At 38.3% G+C, this 18,160-nt stretch overlaps 1 protein-coding gene across 1 annotated transcript in view; it reads left to right on the forward strand.

Annotated features, from left to right (window-relative positions):
- CUL4B (cullin 4B) overlaps positions 1 to 15,297 on the forward strand; it is a 31,770-nt gene extending 16,473 nt beyond the window's left edge. Inside the window, exons 11-21 of the mRNA XM_048864138.2 lie at positions 661 to 779; positions 2,490 to 2,682; positions 4,140 to 4,244; positions 4,582 to 4,692; positions 5,422 to 5,507; positions 7,444 to 7,551; positions 7,862 to 7,975; positions 8,848 to 8,953; positions 9,027 to 9,199; positions 9,885 to 10,037; positions 11,560 to 15,297. Coding sequence (XP_048720095.1) covers positions 661 to 779; positions 2,490 to 2,682; positions 4,140 to 4,244; positions 4,582 to 4,692; positions 5,422 to 5,507; positions 7,444 to 7,551; positions 7,862 to 7,975; positions 8,848 to 8,953; positions 9,027 to 9,199; positions 9,885 to 10,037; positions 11,560 to 11,655 — 1,364 coding nt within the window. The 3' untranslated portion in view covers positions 11,656 to 15,297. The remainder of the gene's footprint in view (positions 1 to 660; positions 780 to 2,489; positions 2,683 to 4,139; positions 4,245 to 4,581; positions 4,693 to 5,421; positions 5,508 to 7,443; positions 7,552 to 7,861; positions 7,976 to 8,847; positions 8,954 to 9,026; positions 9,200 to 9,884; positions 10,038 to 11,559) is intronic.
- The last annotated feature ends 2,863 nt before the right edge of the window (positions 15,298 to 18,160 follow it).

Here is an 18,160-nt window from a genome sequence, read left to right on the forward strand (position 1 = left end):
AAATATTAGACACCTGATAGCTGAATGGTGTGTGGGTATTGGTGAGGGAGGGTGTTCTGGTAAGAAGCCCTTCACCCACCTATTCCCTCTTCCCAGCTACTAGAAGTGAGGGTATTCTTACTTATGTGATGTCCCTGGACTCTGCTGTGGTTTTTCAGACATCTGCTATCAAGAGGTTAATATGAAAAATGAAGATGCTGCTTGGCTGCATGTAGAGACTTGCATTTTTTATAGTGTTATAAAACTTAATTTTCTGCAAAAATTGAGATTTAGGACTTCTGAGCTTCCAAGCAAAGCTTCCCAGGGGCTAATGGAGCGTAAACTTTTTTATTACTGAATTTAAAGGAGCAATGAAGTATGAGTGAGCAAAGCTTATGGATGAGACAGTTATGTATAGTACAATAGTCCAAGATACAAGGACTTTCAGATACAGGGTTAATTCAGTTTGGCTAGACAACAAAAAACAGAATGGCAGTTGACAGCAAAAAAAAAAAAAAAAAAAAAATTGACAAGCAAAACCATTGGAGAAGAAACTGATATATTGAACAATAATATGGCTGGGTTAACATGAGATTTGAAGTTCTTTACATTCAAGTAGCATGCATGGATCACTTTCAGTGATTATACCTTTTTTAGATGTTTAAACTTTCAAACCCACAGGTTTAAACCACCTTCTTGATGAAAACAGAATTCAAGACTTGTCTCTTCTATATCAGTTGTTCAGTCGGGTCAGAGGTGGAGTGCAAGTTCTCTTACAGCATTGGATTGAATACATAAAGGTACTGATATATATCAAGGATCTTGTACTGACCTTTTATAATCACTGAGGATTGTCCACAAAATATTTCTTTCATAAACAAGTATTACATCTTAGAAAGATGCAACATAGTTTTAACAGATGACTTGGAATCTTTTAAACAGCATGCTTATATTTAACCGAACGACCTGTGAAATTGCACTGGGAATGCAATTGTTTTAGAATAATTGAATATTGTCTTGAAGTATCTATCATTCCAAAATCTGGATTTTTGTTTTTGGTTTATACAGAAAAGCATGTGTTGGTTGAGGAAAGACCCATTCCTGGTATCTTCCTGTCACTTTAGGATAACGTTGGCTGTAATTTATACCCTTATTTCCAGGTCAAGTTTACCTTGTCTAAACTTACAGTGCTGTAGCGCTTAGTGATGACTCTACCTATGCCAACGGAAGACCTCCCGTCGGCATAGGTACTCCACCTCCAAGAAGTGATAACTATGTCAATGGGAGAAGCCCTTCCACCGACATGGTGCTGTCTGCATCAGGGGGGTAGGCTGTTAGAACTCTGTCACTCAGGTGTGGATTTTCCACACCCCGAACAACATAGTTATATTGGCATAGGCTTGGTCTACGCCACCACCTTAAGTGATACTGCTAATTATCTCTTTTCTAGTTAACCCTTTGGGTTTACACTCATTTGTTCAGAAAAGTCCACGTAGAAATTTGGAATTTAAAATGTTAATTCATACGGATTATGTGTACCAAAGGAAAAACACTTCTCTGTTTCTAACAATGAACCCTACATGATTGTATTTTGATTACTTTTGTCTGCACCAGCGTCATGGATATTGCCAGGCTAGGATCTTGTCTGAAAGAGCAGTTTGCTACCAACAGCACATGTGGGGTTTTGTTAGTTTGCTGTTGCCTTGTGTTGCAAATTGAAAAAAATCCAAAAGCACTAACTTTTAGCTACAAATGTAAAGTTTTTGCTTATTAAATGGAATACACTTTCATACATGTAGTATTTGTATTCCTGAGTGTGTGAGTGGAATATCGCCACAATCTGTATTGCTCCATCCTACATTTAAATTCTCTGCTTTCATTGAGTGGCGGATTAGGCGGGGGGAAAGCTACTTAAAAAGCAAAGGACATACATACTAGATTACAACACTAAAGACCTTTATTATCCTTCATGTATTCATAGGAAAACTCCCATTGACTTCACTGTTCAGTGGGCAGATGATTCTGTAACTTTAATAATATTGTCACACAGGCATCCTAATTTTGGTAGGAGAGTGCTTTGTATTACTGTTGTGGTGAAATTGACTTCAGTGGGAGTCTTGCCCATGTAAGTCTCTGCAGGAATGAGTCCTTACAGCATGTAATATTTTGGTTGTATATAGTTTTGACTATCATCTTTAAGTGTTTGTACCATAAAGTTGGCTTACCATTGTGTTTGCATCTCTTCTGAAATGCAAGTTCTGCTATATACTGACTTCAGCAATTTGATTTTTTTTTTTTAATTGTTGTCTATCTTGGTATAGTGATTCAAAATATAGAATGCTATCTGTGTGTAGCAAGTACATTCTACCTTTTAATTATTGTTGTGTTAGCGAAGCAAACATTTTTCATTGTAAAATCTGAACTTTTACATCATCCAACTTTTGGTTTGAAGATTTCATTCAGATCTGGTATATAGAATTTTGATTGAAGGGTGAATTTTTGTTTTTCAGGCATTTGGTAGCACTATAGTAATTAACCCGGAAAAAGACAAAACTATGGTCCAAGAGCTGCTAGATTTTAAGGATAAAGTTGACCATATTATTGATGTCTGCTTTCTGAAGAATGAGAAATTTGTCAATGCTATGAAAGAAGCATTTGAAACCTTCATTAACAAGAGACCAAATAAACCAGCTGAACTGATAGGTATCATTTTCAGTCTCTCTTTCTACATATGTTTATGTTTTGTTTTTTGTTTTGGGTTTTTTGATTATGCAATTTGAACAGATGATTAGGAGAATGATGGGATTTTATTTATGAAAGGAGGCTTAACAGAAAGCATAACTAAACTAAATAGTGTATATTTCTGCAAATAGCTTAATAGGAGTCCAGAAGCATTAGATATTGTTATGATGAATGACCACCATTTCACTGGCTAGTTGTTGTTTTTGGTTTGTTTTTTTTTGTTTGGTTGGTTGGGTTGTTTTGTGGGGGGCGGGGGAGCTGAGGTATATCAGCAATGCTTCAGGACCCAATTCAATCACTAACAGAGATTAGGCTAAACCTTCCCGGCAATGGAATTAGTTTGAGTCTTCAGGAGTCTACACAGTCCCTGTGATACCTCATGTGTGCACACAGTAACGCAGGGGTCTGCAGTGAGTGCAACTATGTAGTAGTGGATCCACCAACCATATGACCTTCCTGCCCACTATCTCTCTCTTGTCTCATCAAATGGAGCCCCTGTGGACCAATGGAAATACAGACCCTCTCACTTTCTTGTGCAATAGAACGATATTTGTTATGCTATCTGTTGGGCTGTAAAAAGAAAAGGAGGACTTGTGGCACCTTAGAGACTAACCAATTTATTTGAGCATGAGCTTTCGTGAGCTAAGTGAGCTGTAGCTCACGAAAGCTCATGCTCAAATAAATTGGTTAGTCTCTAAGGTGCCACAAGTCCTCCTTTTCTTTTTGCGAATACAGACTAGCACGGCTGTTACTCTGAAACCTGTTGGGCTGTATACATTCTTGGGCTGGTGGGACTACCCTTTTAGTGGAAATTTGCTTCAGAGTGCCCTATTTTCCAGTGATCTCTGTTTCCATAATTTTAGCAGATATTATCGCACCATTTGAAACTGGCTATTGAAATCAGCTAGCATGCACAATTTTTCTTCCCCAAGTTAAATTTCTAGAACGATTTTAACAATATATTTTACTCTGGAACCTAATGCCTTCTATTGCTGCTACTTTAGCTACATCAAGCTTGGTTCTTCAGTCAGGGACCTTTATGTGGATTATGGTTTATTATGTTTAAAAACCTTGCTTTTAAAGTAACAGATACAGGCCTGTGGAGCAGTCACGAGTGTGTGATTTTTCGTCATCTTCTATTTAAGCTGGTACTCTCACTCATATGAGAAGAGGTCCTTGAACTATTGCAATGTAATGATGTTCTAAAGGCATAACTGAAAATGCAGTATCAAAATGGTAGTGCTAAATTTGTTCATGGTAATGTCTAATTGTTTTGGCTTTCCAAAAGGACCATAGTTTTTGGTTTATTTTTTTAAACGTCTCTAGAAATGAGCTAAATGTCAAAATTTAAATGTAGGTTCATTCTGATGCTCGGCAGAGTCAGGTTTTCAATTCCTTTTACTTGTTTTGCTTTTTAGCTAAGTATGTGGATTCAAAGCTTCGTGCAGGCAACAAAGAAGCTACTGATGAAGAACTTGAAAAAATGCTGGATAAAATTATGATTATATTTAGGTTCATTTATGGTAAGGGTTACAATTTTGTTTGTGTACAGTTGTTTTATCTGTAACGTAATGTTTCCTTGCAAGTTGATTCTAATCTATCTGCCCTCCTTACCCCCCCCCCCCCCAAAAAAAAAAAAGTGTACAGTATCTCTGTGGATTTAGTTTGTCTTCCAATCATTTAACTGGAGAGACTGCCCTAAATGCTCACGTGGTGCCTGATTCAGAGCTAACTGAAGTTAACTGAAAAGCTCCCATGGACTTTATATGGGGCCTATTGAGTAACCTTTCATTTAAATGTTGCAGTTTGCACAAACAAGTTTTATCTGATCACCAACAAATCATGTCCTTTACATTACAGGAAAAGATGTCTTTGAGGCCTTCTATAAGAAAGATCTAGCAAAGCGGCTATTAGTTGGGAAAAGTGCATCAGTAGATGCAGAAAAATCTATGCTTTCCAAACTGAAACATGGTGAGTATCTTGCCCTCCCTCCTGCTTTTCTCTGTTAGAAATAATAGTCTAAATTAATATCTGTGTTTTCCCCTATAACAGATTTTTTTCGTCTTCCTTTTTTGAAGTAAGTGAAAGGGAAAATGTAGTGGGTGTGTAAATCTTTTTCTACAGTGTTATGTTCATCTTTAACAATGTTGTTCTGCTTTAAGAAAACAATTTCATATAAACAAATACATAAGTACCAGGCAGAAGTCAGGAATTTAAAGTTCAAGCTGACCATCTAGTTTGTACCATCCTGGTCTTTGGGGTAAATCTGAGGGATTCTGGCACAAAATACTTGTGCTATGATAGGATAATGTGCTTTTTCCTCTTGGGTCATGTTTTTTATTCAGTGTAAGGACTCACAGCCCCGTGTAACTGCCAATCAGCTCTTACCAATGGACCTTCACTATTTCATAATACAAAATCTTGTGCCTGGTCAGACAGGATTTCTAAAGTTTAATCCAGGTCCAGACTTCAAGGAGATAAAGATCACCATGCAGGAGATCAAAGTTTAAATCAGTGTGCAGGTACTAGGTCAATGGGCTGGCCCTAGGACAGTTCTTAAATTAGGAATAATTTTCTGAATTTGTATTTGTGTGCTAGATTTGAATGGCTCTCTGACATATGGTATAACCATTTTAAATATGTTGCTTCTTAGTTTTTGACTGTTTTTTTTTTTTTTAATTATAAAAACGTCTCTTCTAGAATGTGGTGCTGCTTTCACCAGCAAGCTTGAAGGAATGTTTAAAGACATGGAACTTTCAAAAGATATCATGATACAGTTTAAACAGGTATAGCTGTAAAGCCTGCCATGGTTTGTTCTTTAGTATTTTATTACTTTCCTTGTGGGTATGTCTGATGCACCCCCCGGGTACTCAGGGTTGTGAGGCACCTCACTACTACCTCCGCTTAGCTTGAAGGAATCTTGGCTGTGCCTGCTATGGATCAATTCCTTGAAACCACCAACCTCTGGCAGCACAGCACAGCCTCGCTCACTCCGTAGAGTAGCAATACACGAATCCTGGAGTCTTCAGAACATTCCCTGCAATGTCCAACCTCTTATCCACTGAACGCTCTCAGAATTACCGGGCCTTGCTGTTTCCAGAGGATTAGTACACACCAACTTGTAAGATTCAACTCAGGATCACCAATTTACTGACAACCGCAGCATTTAGATAGATTTATAGTGAAAACAATACGTTTGTTATCAAAGAACAGAGATTGAAGTGCTAGTGAATAAGAATATTGGAAACAAATGGTTACATATAAAAGAAAATCATAACACGCTTTCTACTGACTAAACTAACAATTTACATCCTTGTCTTAAAAAAATCTTATTTCAGCCAAAGTTCTCTCCAGCATATTCAACAAAGCCTGGTTGAGACCTGTTTTTCATAAAGCAAGCTCAGACCATTTACTTCCTCAGTGAAGGGTGTCAGGGTGTTGTCTTTGCCCCCCAAATACAATAGGGCAAACCCTTAGAGTGCACCTCAATATAAGGTTCTCCCCAGCTCTCCTGTCCTCATCCTATTCTGGTATTTTTTCTCTTCTTGTTAGTGTCTCTGAAGTTCCCACAATCTTTCCTTAATGTTCAGTTCTGACAGGTGATAGGAGAGCCAATGTGAACTATATAGTATTTAATTTATATGTAAACAGCCAGCTAGATAAACATTTTTGCCAGAAAACCTGTTGTTCACATTTGCTAGTGACCAGTCCCTAGACACAGACCTTCAAGAACATAATTTTCAGTGGAGATACATAACTTCTTACACAATATCCATACATGCATTTTGCAATGATGTTGATAACTAGCATGACACTGGCTTTTATTTGAGATCTCTCATGACACTCTGGTGAACTAGAATGTACATACCAAACCCAAGAAATTCCTGTAACCCCTCTGCACCTCCTTGCCAGATGGCACTGAGGTTCTTGGGTCACAGTGTGTTATGGCCAAAATGTTTGTTGTAAATATTTCCTTATCATTTGAAGTAACTTTCTCTCCTTCAGAAGACACAGAGAATAACTTGCTCTTACAGGATGCACTTTTTTAACTTGTTTCTTTTTTGTACAAAAATCCTTGGGAGGGGATGATTTTTCAAAGAAAAAAAGCAATTAGAAGCACAACTCCTACTGAAAAGTCAATGGATATTGAATACTCAAATCCTATTTGTGCCTTTTGAGAATCTTCCACCTTAGTTCACTAATTGATTTAACTAATAACGGAGCAAAAATCAGCAGAACAAGTACCTAGTGGGATTTAACAGGAAATATATTGAAATAAATATGCAGACTTGTTGAATGTCTAGCTTAACAGCATTACAAGCTGATGAGACTAGATCACTGATCTAGTGGAGAGAGTAGAGCACATGGTGTCAACACAACTCAGTTGTGTTCCGGGATCTGCCACTGATTTAGGTTGACTTTCATCAAGTTATTTAACCTCTTGGCTTCAGTTTCTCTGTCTTTTAAATAGTCTTGTACTTCACAATGGCAGTGTATGGGTTTCTTTACAAACAAACATCAAAAAGTGTTTTGAGAGCCTCTGAAAGGTGCTATCATACTCATTCTACTACTCATGTAGTTAACTTGCATTCTGTGCAGAGAATATATCATGAGGTCACTTGCATTCTGTGCACGCATGGCACTGATAATGCCTGTTTAACTTGCCTGTAAGAATAAGGGAACAGCACCACTTTTTCAGTATGCTTTTGTTTCTCCTTGCAGTATATGCAAAATCAGAATGTACCTGGTAACATTGAACTAACAGTGAACATCCTGACTATGGGTTATTGGCCAACCTATGTGCCTATGGAAGTCCACTTACCACCAGAGGTAAGGATAACTATGTTGGACTTTGCATACAGAAGTAGAACACTTCTTTCTTAGGCTTGCCATTAGTTAACGTTTAATGTTTAACTGCCTTTTGAATAACGGGTTAAGGATTATAACCATTTTTAAAAATAGACTAACCTTTAGAACATAAATACATGGTTAACATCTCTTTAAAAAACAAAACCTTAACATTGTTTTTCCTATCTAAGCTCGCTCCTCCCTTAAACTGTTTTGTTTTCATTTAATTTATTTGTTTAAATAAATGCAATTGGAAGTGAAGTGGAGTTTTTCTTTCTTTCCTGTTCTCTAGATGGTAAAACTGCAGGAGATCTTCAAGACCTTCTACCTGGGAAAACACAGTGGTAGGAAACTTCAGTGGCAATCAACACTAGGTCACTGTGTACTAAAAGCGGAATTTAAAGAGGCAAGTATGAGTCTCTGGGTTATTTTCTGCTGGTGTATTCCTGCAGTCTGGATTTTGTCAGTTTTGAGGTACTTTGTGATATGACCATGAATACCTCTAGGAAAGATTCTTGCAATATGACTAATATTTAGCATTGGCAATAACCTTCTTGAATTTCTCTTAATATAATGACTGTGTGGTACCATCCAGATGGGGTAGCTCCTGCAAGGGCACCAAAATATTTTGTGTTTAATGCATCAGAGACTCTGGTCTTGGATAAAGAAAAGGAGTACTTGTGGCATCTTACAGCATGAAGTGAGCTGAAGCTCATGAAAGCTTATGCTCAAATAAATTTGTTAGTCTCTAAGGTGCCACAAGTACTCCTTTTCTTTTTGCAAATACAGACTAACACGGCTGCTACTCTGAAAACTGGTCTTGGATAGTATAATTCTGTCGTGTGTCATAGATAAATGACACACATTTGGGTGTGGGAGGGAGCAGGGGATGGGGTGAGGTGGGCTCCCTGCAGCGACATCCCCCGTCACTCAGCTGCTAGGCGGAGGTCTTGGATGGTATCATTCTGTCTTGTCATAGATATATGACACAGATTTTACTTAATTTATTGGTCTGACAGTAGAGATAAGTACTGCACACCATGTTTGTGATGGTGGGGAGCAAATAGTAACTGAACATCTCATGTCTAAGATTGGTGCTGTATTTCACAGTTACCACATGGTGGCTAGTAATATGCCTTTTCAGATTCCTGAGCTGAATGAAATGGATAGCTTTCCTTCAAGCCAAGTTTTCATTTCAATTAATGTACAATACATGAATGATTTTTGACTTTCTTTCCAAGAAGACTTAGTAACATCTGGTCTCTTCATTCTTGACAGGGCAAAAAAGAGCTTCAAGTCTCTTTGTTCCAGACGCTGGTGCTGCTTATGTTTAATGAAGGAGAGGAGTTCAGTTTAGAGGAGATAAAGCAAGCTACTGGGATAGGTCAGTATTAAATGCAGTTGATGGTGTCTGAATGCTGTTGTCTAAAATACTAAACAGCTTGTTTTTGCTTTAGAGGATGGAGAGTTAAGGAGAACACTCCAGTCATTAGCCTGTGGCAAAGCTAGAGTACTGACTAAAAGTCCCAAAGGCAAAGATGTGGAAGATGGTGATAAATTTACATGCAATGATGATTTCAGACACAAGCTCTTCAGGATAAAAATCAACCAAATCCAGATGAAAGAAACGGTATGGGTTGGGTTTTTTTTCCCAGTTGCTGCCCTCTCTTCTGATTCTTAGTTCCATTATTTTTGCATGTCTTAAAAATACAGTAAGCTTTCTTTTGTCCAATGTTGAATTTGTATATTTGATTAACTACATGAAGTATGCAGGTGTACTTTGTGTGGCAAGTGAACCATAGGTCTTAAATCTGAATTAGCAAACTAATCCAGATTCCCTATTAATCAGATCTGATAATCTACCCAGATTTCTAGGAATCTGAAAGATTTTAAGTAGTACCTGTTGTTGTGTATGCCATTGACCTTTGTATTCTGAAGCTTTACTAAATAAAAACTTTGCAAACTGCCGTGGATTAATCTGGCTAGATTACATGGGAATAAGAGAATTCAGAATTCAGAGTCTTAATTGGCATTCTGTTCTCTATATTATGGCTAGGCATTAACTTATCATTGGGTTCCTGCTGATATCTGAAACAAACTATTTTAATCTCCTGTGTGAGTATGTTTCTCTTTGTAGACAATAGCCTTTCAAAAAGGACTTTGGAAGGAAATCAGGAGACAAATATCTGACACCAAAAATGCTGGGATTAATGTGTAGCTGTCTGCAGGTCAGACAACCAGAAAAGGATCACTTTGACTGTTTTCGTGTTGTTGTTTTTTTTAACTTTTGTTTTTTTTTTAAATTGCTCATCCAGGTAGAGGAACAGGCAAGCACTACAGAGAGAGTATTTCAGGACCGGCAGTACCAGATTGATGCCGCAATTGTGCGAATCATGAAGATGCGTAAGACTCTGAGCCACAATTTGCTTGTGTCAGAGGTGTACAACCAGCTTAAATTCCCAGTAAAGGTAGAGTTCTGATTCTTTCTTTTGTTTGAGAAGATCTTGTTCCTTGCTATACTTTCCCCTCATCGGTGTTGTAGAGATCGTTCAAATAAATAATACAGTCAGTAAAGCACTTTTATTTGATAGGCAAAGTATTCCCTTCTAGGAATTTTGTTTGATGTGCCAGTTATATTCATTTGTTCACTTGAATGAACAGACATAGTAAGACTTTTTTTAAGTAAAGCTAGAAGATAAAGCATATTATTCTAGAGCTGGGAAAACTACTGGTTGTGAATAATATTTAAAAACTTAGCTCCCTTTTTGTTTGTAAGTCATTCTCAGGCTGATTTTTTTGCAGGTATTTATAAGTAAGGCTGCAAGTTTGTCACAGCAAGTCACGGATTCCGTGACTTTCCGTGACTTCTGCAGAAGCTGGTGTGCCTGGTTCAGGGCAGCTCAGGCAGCCCCTGCGCCAGGTGCACTGGCTGCTGCTGGAGCAGTCTCAGGCCCCCGCGCACACACATGCCCTCCCAGCCGTGAATTTTTGTTTACTGCCCATGCCCTGTCTGTGACTTTTACTAAAAAATATCAGTGACTACAGCACAGTATTGGTGCTGCTTCCAAGCTGCCTAGTTCAAACTTCTTTATAAAGAAGAGAATAACAAATACCTAATTCAACTTTTCAGACAAATAGTTGTGGCTAAACTTTGTGTAAACTGAGATTTACAAACACTTGTATCTGATGGCTGTCTCAAACAGTGAATGAGATGCCAGTATCTATAGGGAGAGATCCATTCAAGTTCATATTGAACTTGGAGCTTAGTTTGCAAATAAACATGTGAATCACTTGTTTCATTTTTCAGCCAGCTGTAACTTCTGGTGTTCTCCAGTGCGAGAAATGCAAAATAGAAAGTATTGCCACTTTCTTCTGTAGCTTTCTTGAAAAACACCAATTTTTGAATTTTCTCTGCAGATAAGTAAGCATTTGTATTGCATAAAATTGGCAGCCAGGCATTCATAGGTATAGTAGCTGACATAAATGCTTTCTCCCTTGTTCATGGGGAGCACAACAGCAATCTAGGTCACTAACTTATATGCTTCCAAATGTACAAAGTACATCTGTTACTGGATGAAAGCCTCACACAAACAGGAGATAAGCATTTTTATATGTATAATTGTATTACAAAATACCCTTTGTGACCATGATCCAGAAGATACACATGTGTTACATTATGGGCAGTATGTCTGCCTGAATTCCAGTTTATGGGGCATTCATGTTTGACAGACCCCAAAATTGACAATCACACACTTTTTGCTTTCTTTTTCTGTGAAAGACATTTTAGGTCTGTCATGCTCTTGTACTTAAACGATTTTCTCTGGCATTTCCGTAATTGATCCATAGGATATTTAGCTATTCAGATGGTAATTTGAAAAGTGTATTAATGTAATATTGTTAAAGTAGGAGGAACTGAGTGATCAGAAACTTCGTAGAGATGGCTGCAAAAAAAAAAAAATAGTAATACTGATGATCTGCATTATTTTACAGCCTGCTGACCTTAAGAAGAGAATAGAATCCTTAATTGACAGGGACTACATGGAAAGAGACAAAGAGAACCCAAACCAGTACAACTATATTGCATAAGCATATGTTGGCCTTTGTTTTTCTGCACATTTGGTGTCCTACTAAATTGCCGGTGGATAAACTAGCCTGTTGATCCCATTATTTGACTTTTTATACTACCGATGAATGAATGAAAGCAGTGTAATGGAAAAGTATAGTAGAGTGGACTTTTTTCAGTGGTTAACATGCCCATTTAAAGAGTACTATTTACATTTTAAGAAGAATGCTGTTGAACTCTTTGCATGTTATTAAGTATGATGTGCAGAAAACTGTAAGAAAGTACCTGGTCTTCGTGATTCCATTTGTCTCAGAGTCTGAAGAGGAGTCCCTTGGTATATGACAAATGTTCTTTTACACCTTTAAACTATGAAGCAGAAGCATAATTAACATACAGAAAATAGCCTTTAAAATGCTTAAACTGCATGCAAACTTTTATTTACTGTACAGAATATTGGATGTATTTATCGAGTAACAAAATGACCAATGATTTGATTCACTCATATTTGGATTTCACCCTTTGGGGGCCTGGGGGGGAATAATTACCAAGTCAAGTTATACTTATTGATGTAGAAAAAATTCTCTGTTGCAATTAGGAGGAAATGTAAAAGAAATGGTACCAATATAAAATGATTTGTAAGGTTACAGAATATGTACCATTCCTTAAATAACTGTGCCACAGTAAAACTTTAATTAACAAGCTTAGACTTGTATTTATATGGCTTACCCCAAAATGTAAAGTATTTACCCTATTCTTAACATAAAACAGCAGAAACAATTTTTACTAGTCTTGGGCAGGAGAGTCCAACTCTTTCAATAATACTCAGCAAAAGAGAATGTATTATAAAATGAGGCAAAAAGCAACACAGTTCTTGCACACACACACCACAAAGCTACATGAACAAAAATTACAAATGGATTTTAATACTATTTTTCTTTGAAACAATCAAATGGCTTGAACTTCACCGTAGGTTTAAACGGGGTGAGAATCTTACAGATATGTCCTGCGTTGGATTGCTTTTAGGAGTTAACTCAAGCCAACCTAAAGCTTTAAGAACTCAGTCCTAGACAGTAGCAAGCTTTGCCTCCTAGAAACCTAAGCCTACCTCTCGTACAGAAAGATACTTATTTGCTTCAAGGCATCTAGATCCTGTTTTCCTAGTTGATAAGAGCATTATTTGGATCTTCGTGAAACCTGGGAGGAAAAAATAGCTTGAATACATAGGTTCCCCAAACAGTGAAGTTATTGCTTGAAGTTTTTGCAACCGGAAACTTTTTTTGCTCTAGCAGAATATGCCAGGAATATAAAGTGGCAGCAGAAGAGTTAATTTTTCCAGTTTTCCTAGACATGTGACAGCTCCCCTACCCCTCCTCACCTGGTCAATCATCTGACTCAGTTTCAGCCATGCAGCATAGCAAGATGAAGAATCTAATTCACTTTCAGGCATCTACAGCCCTGAGAAATGCCAGAGAACCCTCGGAGGCAAGAAAATGTTACTTTAGTTAAAAATAATAATAATAGTCTTAACTTAACCCGCCTGATGACTAGCACTCATATATTCTTGATGATCGATTATTTCATCACTTTATGGCCCTGTGGAATACATAAACCCTGTATATTTGTGTGTGTGCGTATGTTATATCTAGAACTTCCCCTTCCTGAATGTTGCTTTTCTTAAACAACTGTATGGTGTGAATTGCCTCCATTTTTTTCCCTCAAGCTCCTTACATAAAGTGCTCACTTGACAAAACAAAGAAGCTGGGTTCCCCCCAAGTAAAGAGCACTCCTCATTTCATATCCTTCCTTCAATGCTGACTTCCTATAAAATTTGCACAGGTCTCCACATGAGCCGCAGTAAGAAACCTATCCGTTTTTTGCATAGTAGTTATCAGTCTAATCCAGTGGCAGACATTCAGGGTCACTACCTTTGAGAGGCGTAATATTTCCAGTAGGGGTGTTTCTTTGCGGACGCTGCTCCTGTAGAGAATCAGGCAAGCCTATAACTATTAGCTCAGAAACAAAGAGCCACCAGGGAGAAGACAACAATGAAATTGAGATCATGGCTTTTCTATCTTCATTATTTTTAAACTTCTTTCTGTATCAGTTGCATTATGTGTCTCTTCTCCATGTATAAGGTGGTTCTGTTTTCTCAAATACAAGATTTATTTAAAAAAAGATACTGTTTATGGAGGAAAAGCTTCAAAATATTCACTTTTAGGGGAAGGATGGAAACTAAAACATTTGACTGCCCATGCTCCAATCTGTTGCAACAGTTTAAATACAACCAACGCCACATATTTAAAAATGAGACTCTATTAGAATCTCTAATTAGATGGGTGTTGAATTTCAACTATAACCAAGCAGAAGGTTTTGTTTTTGTTTTTTATCCCATTTATTTCAACCAGTAAATGCAGAGACTATTGTGTGGAAAACTCATGTCCTGAATTGTCGTCCTACTTCAAGATTTGACACTGAAACGGAGTTAACCTTTTCACTGGCAGTCCAGCTATTAAAGTAACCCAATGAAGGGCCTATGAGAACACTGGCTTGACCAGGAACTGAAGAAAAGCAGGGAAAAGCATGCCCTCATATCCCTTTATTTACCCCACTGGCCTATCCCCAACAAATTGTTCATTTCTTCTGCTAATGGTTTCTGCTTCTGGTTAGTGACAAAGCTGCAGCCAAGATTAGCATCCAGCCATACTTCTTGCTGGGATCACGTGCCTGCCTACTGAGCCATATATTAATTTTGTTTTAGTGGGCTTGGACCACAATTCATTTGGCTATAAAACAGCTTGTCTGTTCAGCCACATATTTTTAATCCTGACTCTTGCATGCAGTTTATAGCGGACTTGTTCATAAGAAATTGCAGTTTATTCTTAGAAGTATATATTTTAGGTTTTTTAATCTTTATACCCATAAATGGACTATTTTTTGGTCTTGGCTGGTTTAAAAAAAGTGACCATTTTGTTTAAATGCTGTAATTGCGAAAGTGTTGTAAACATTGTTTTGTTCTATAGTTCACACAAGGGTGCCAAAGTAAATAGAGTTAATAAGAGACCTAACAAATTTAAGTTGCTTTAGCCGTGGTTTATATTTTGATCTAATGCTCATCTTTCAGTCACAGTATTTTTCGTTTCCCTAAACATATCATTTGCCCTAATGCTTACTTTTAAACAATGTTTTATTTGTGCATCTAAAAAAATGTTCAAATACCACTGTTTTTTAGTGATTTCATATAATAGGAAGAGTATTTTCTTTGAAAAGTTACAGTAAAGTTGTAAGAGTACAGCAGCATTCAAAAAATGTAATATACTTTTTCTATAACAATTCTTCAGAAGTATCTCTGGAGTGAAAAGAACTAACCCTGTTACTTTTAAGAAGCCTCTTCACTCGGCTACTAGAATATAAAATTGTGCTTGTTTAACTGCATCAAATGTTATAGTTATGCAGATTTGCAAATGGGGCATGTGTCACCATTGCGTCCTTTAATGCAAAAAGCAAAACCTTTTTAATGTTTCATAACAAGTCTAAAATGGGTACAGAGAGTCTTTGTTAAGTTGGTAAATAATGTAAATACGTGTCCTTTCAAAGAGTGAGTCTGTTATCTAGGTATTTTGTGTCATTTAATAAATATTAAACAGTTTTGTGTTGATAAACTCTTATTTGTGTGTGTGTAGTGTCTTTTTAATCAGACTTGTATATATTGTGCTAAAGTGTCTTTGGCACTCTCCTTAATATCTTTGGGATGTATTTTGATAACAAGATTTTTGCTTTCTTCCTGGTTTCATCTGATGAAGTTACCTTTGTTGAGGTATCACACTTACTTGGGTTTTCCAAGTGGTTTCCATTCTTCAATTCACCTTGTTTGTTTTTATTTTTATATTTTTAAGATCTGACACACTGTTTTCTAAGAGAGAATTTTTAAACCATCTTTACCAGCCAAAGGGCCTGATCCAAGCCCCATTAAATTCAGTGACTTCACTGAGCTTTGAACCAGGCCCAGAATGCATGGGAGTACTAAAAACTGCACTAAAGTACTAAATAGGGCTTGCTGCCTGTTTCCGTAGTACAGAACCCAAATACAGAGTTCCCAGGCCAGTTACTCCTTGAGAAAGCAGGACCGGGTGCAGTTAGCCCTGGATCAGTGTTTCTCATAGCTACTGGTGCTGCTGTCAAGTCAGAGCTTGCTCAGAATCATATTATATACCAATCTGAAATACGAAGAACACTTCTGAAAAAACACATCTGTACAATGCTGGGCCACCTTTTTGGTGGGTTGTGCCATCTGACACTTGGTGCCTTTTGGGAAAACTTGTTACAAGCATAGGACTTGTCCATGCAGTATTCACTGACAGAGAGGCTTTCCTCTCACAAAGCAAGACCCACGGATGTCAGTGGGACTGCTCTCATGAGTAAGCCTTTGCCAGATCAGTTGCTTTTACAATGCTTTTACAACACAATGGCAGGCTTGAAGAGTTTGGTGGCCCGAAGCAAAGCAAGTCATTCATTCTCCATGCAATGCCCTCTGCTGAAGACTAGGGTGTACTGCAGGGAACAATGAGCTTTAATGATACCTCTGAGACCCTGTCTAAGAAATTAATTCTTGTTACACTGTGCATTCTCTATATGGATATAATCTGTATCTTCTTCTTCCTGTGCATCTAACATTTTTTTAGCTTAAATAATTCCCTAAAGAGAAGTGAATGGAGGAGGGCAGGGGGATGAAGGCTAATTGGTCTCTTAATCTCTTCTTTCTGGAAAAATAGAAGATATGTAACAAATGAGGTTGCTGATAATGCCTCCTAAAATATGGTTTTATTGTATAAGGCCATTTGCAATAAGATCAGGGGTGCGTGTGTGTGTGTAAAAACCATCTGCAGGGCAAGGTATGCCAGTATATCAGTTTTTATTTCTAGGCAGAAAACACCACTAAGCTAGTGAACGTTGTACCTAGGTAATTAATCAAAATACGTTTGCTGGGCTAGGTACTTAGAACTCTACTATACAAAGATGTCTTCCAGTCTGGCAATACTTAGAGTTCTAGAGTAGCACTGGGGGAGAGGAATAAGAATCAATGCACAGGAAGTGTGAGGATAATGGGCAGAGAAGGGAGGCAGATGCTGATCATTCCGGGGCAGAGGGAGTGGTATTCCTCCTGGCCTTTTTTTAAAGTTGCCCACTTATGAACAGCAAGTCTGGAATTCCTGTTGGAGGTACCTTGCTACCACACCTGCAGGATAAGGATTTAAGGTATACAGCATGGAAGGGACAATCTTTAGCCAAGACCTCACTGCTCCTTCTGAGCCATTTGCCTGCTTTGGGTTTCCAGCCACGTGAAGGGCATCCATATAGTTTCTTAATGGTCAGAATTTTGCAAAGAGGGTTGCAAAAATATAAACAGGGTCCTTCCATCTAAAATGCAGTAAAGGTCCAATATGTCTCCACTAGCATTTGCAAAGGAAAGTATTGGATTTCCAAGTCACTATGCCTCCTGTTCACAAGGCCATGTGAGTCATCAGATTTAAAGGACACACCTTCTGTCTTGAAAAGAACTCCAGATTTTGCTTGTTTTAATAGAACTCTGTGTGTGTGTGTGTGTGTGTTGTTGCTGCACGATACTACAATGGGGGGGTGCTATGCAATAGACTGTGAATAAGACTATGAAGCCTTTCTCTCCTTTTGGAAAGGTAAATCTAAAGCTAGAAGTTCCATGCAGTGCCCCCACACACATCCACCTTCTTCCTCCCCTATGACCTCCTGAGGTCCCTTCCAACCCTGATATTCTATGATTCTATACTGTAAGACACCTGGTACCCAATATACTATTTTATCCTGAAACTATCTTAATGCAATAGAAACCTTTGGAATAAAATGACAGTTCTTCAGGATTTATGCAGCACTATCAGTGTGGATGGTGCTATGATAAATAAGTTTGGTCCTGAATTGTACTAAAGTTCCAGACTGCAGAGCCAAGGTTAGTGGCTCCTGTGCTGCGGTGCTGAACTGTGTTTGAAACAAAGTCTAGTCCTTCCAGATCCAATCAGGCCCCAGATACCAAGGCTACGAGGCCAGTCTCTGCTCCTGTGACTACCAGCAATCAGGCTTCCAAGAAGCCCGGATCAGACTCCGTTCCTACAGTTCTCTCAGTCGAGCCCCCAAGGCGACAGATGCCTGAACCGAGGGCCATGTGGTTGGATCTGACTGCCACAGTTCCAGAAGAACAGGCAAGAGACAACTCAGCCACACACACACACCCCGCCCCAGTACTGTACCTTGTGCCTTCTAGTTATCGGAACCACTGCAGGATCAGGGTCAATTCCAACTTCCGCTTCCAGATTCAGAAAGATGAAATTGATCAGTGTGCCAGACTCTGGGCTGTCAGCCCCTTCAGTTCAATCTGTCACAGCACCAAAGAAGAGGCACAGAGACAAAACGGCTACTGTTACCAATGCCGGCTCCCGTGAACAACGGTCGGATCTGTCCGATTCTGACAGGACTGACATGGAGACAAAGTGGACGTCTGTT

The sequence above is a fragment of the Caretta caretta genome, chromosome 9 (assembly GCF_965140235.1).
Source record: "Caretta caretta isolate rCarCar2 chromosome 9, rCarCar1.hap1, whole genome shotgun sequence".
Taxonomy (NCBI): Eukaryota; Metazoa; Chordata; order Testudines; family Cheloniidae; genus Caretta; species Caretta caretta.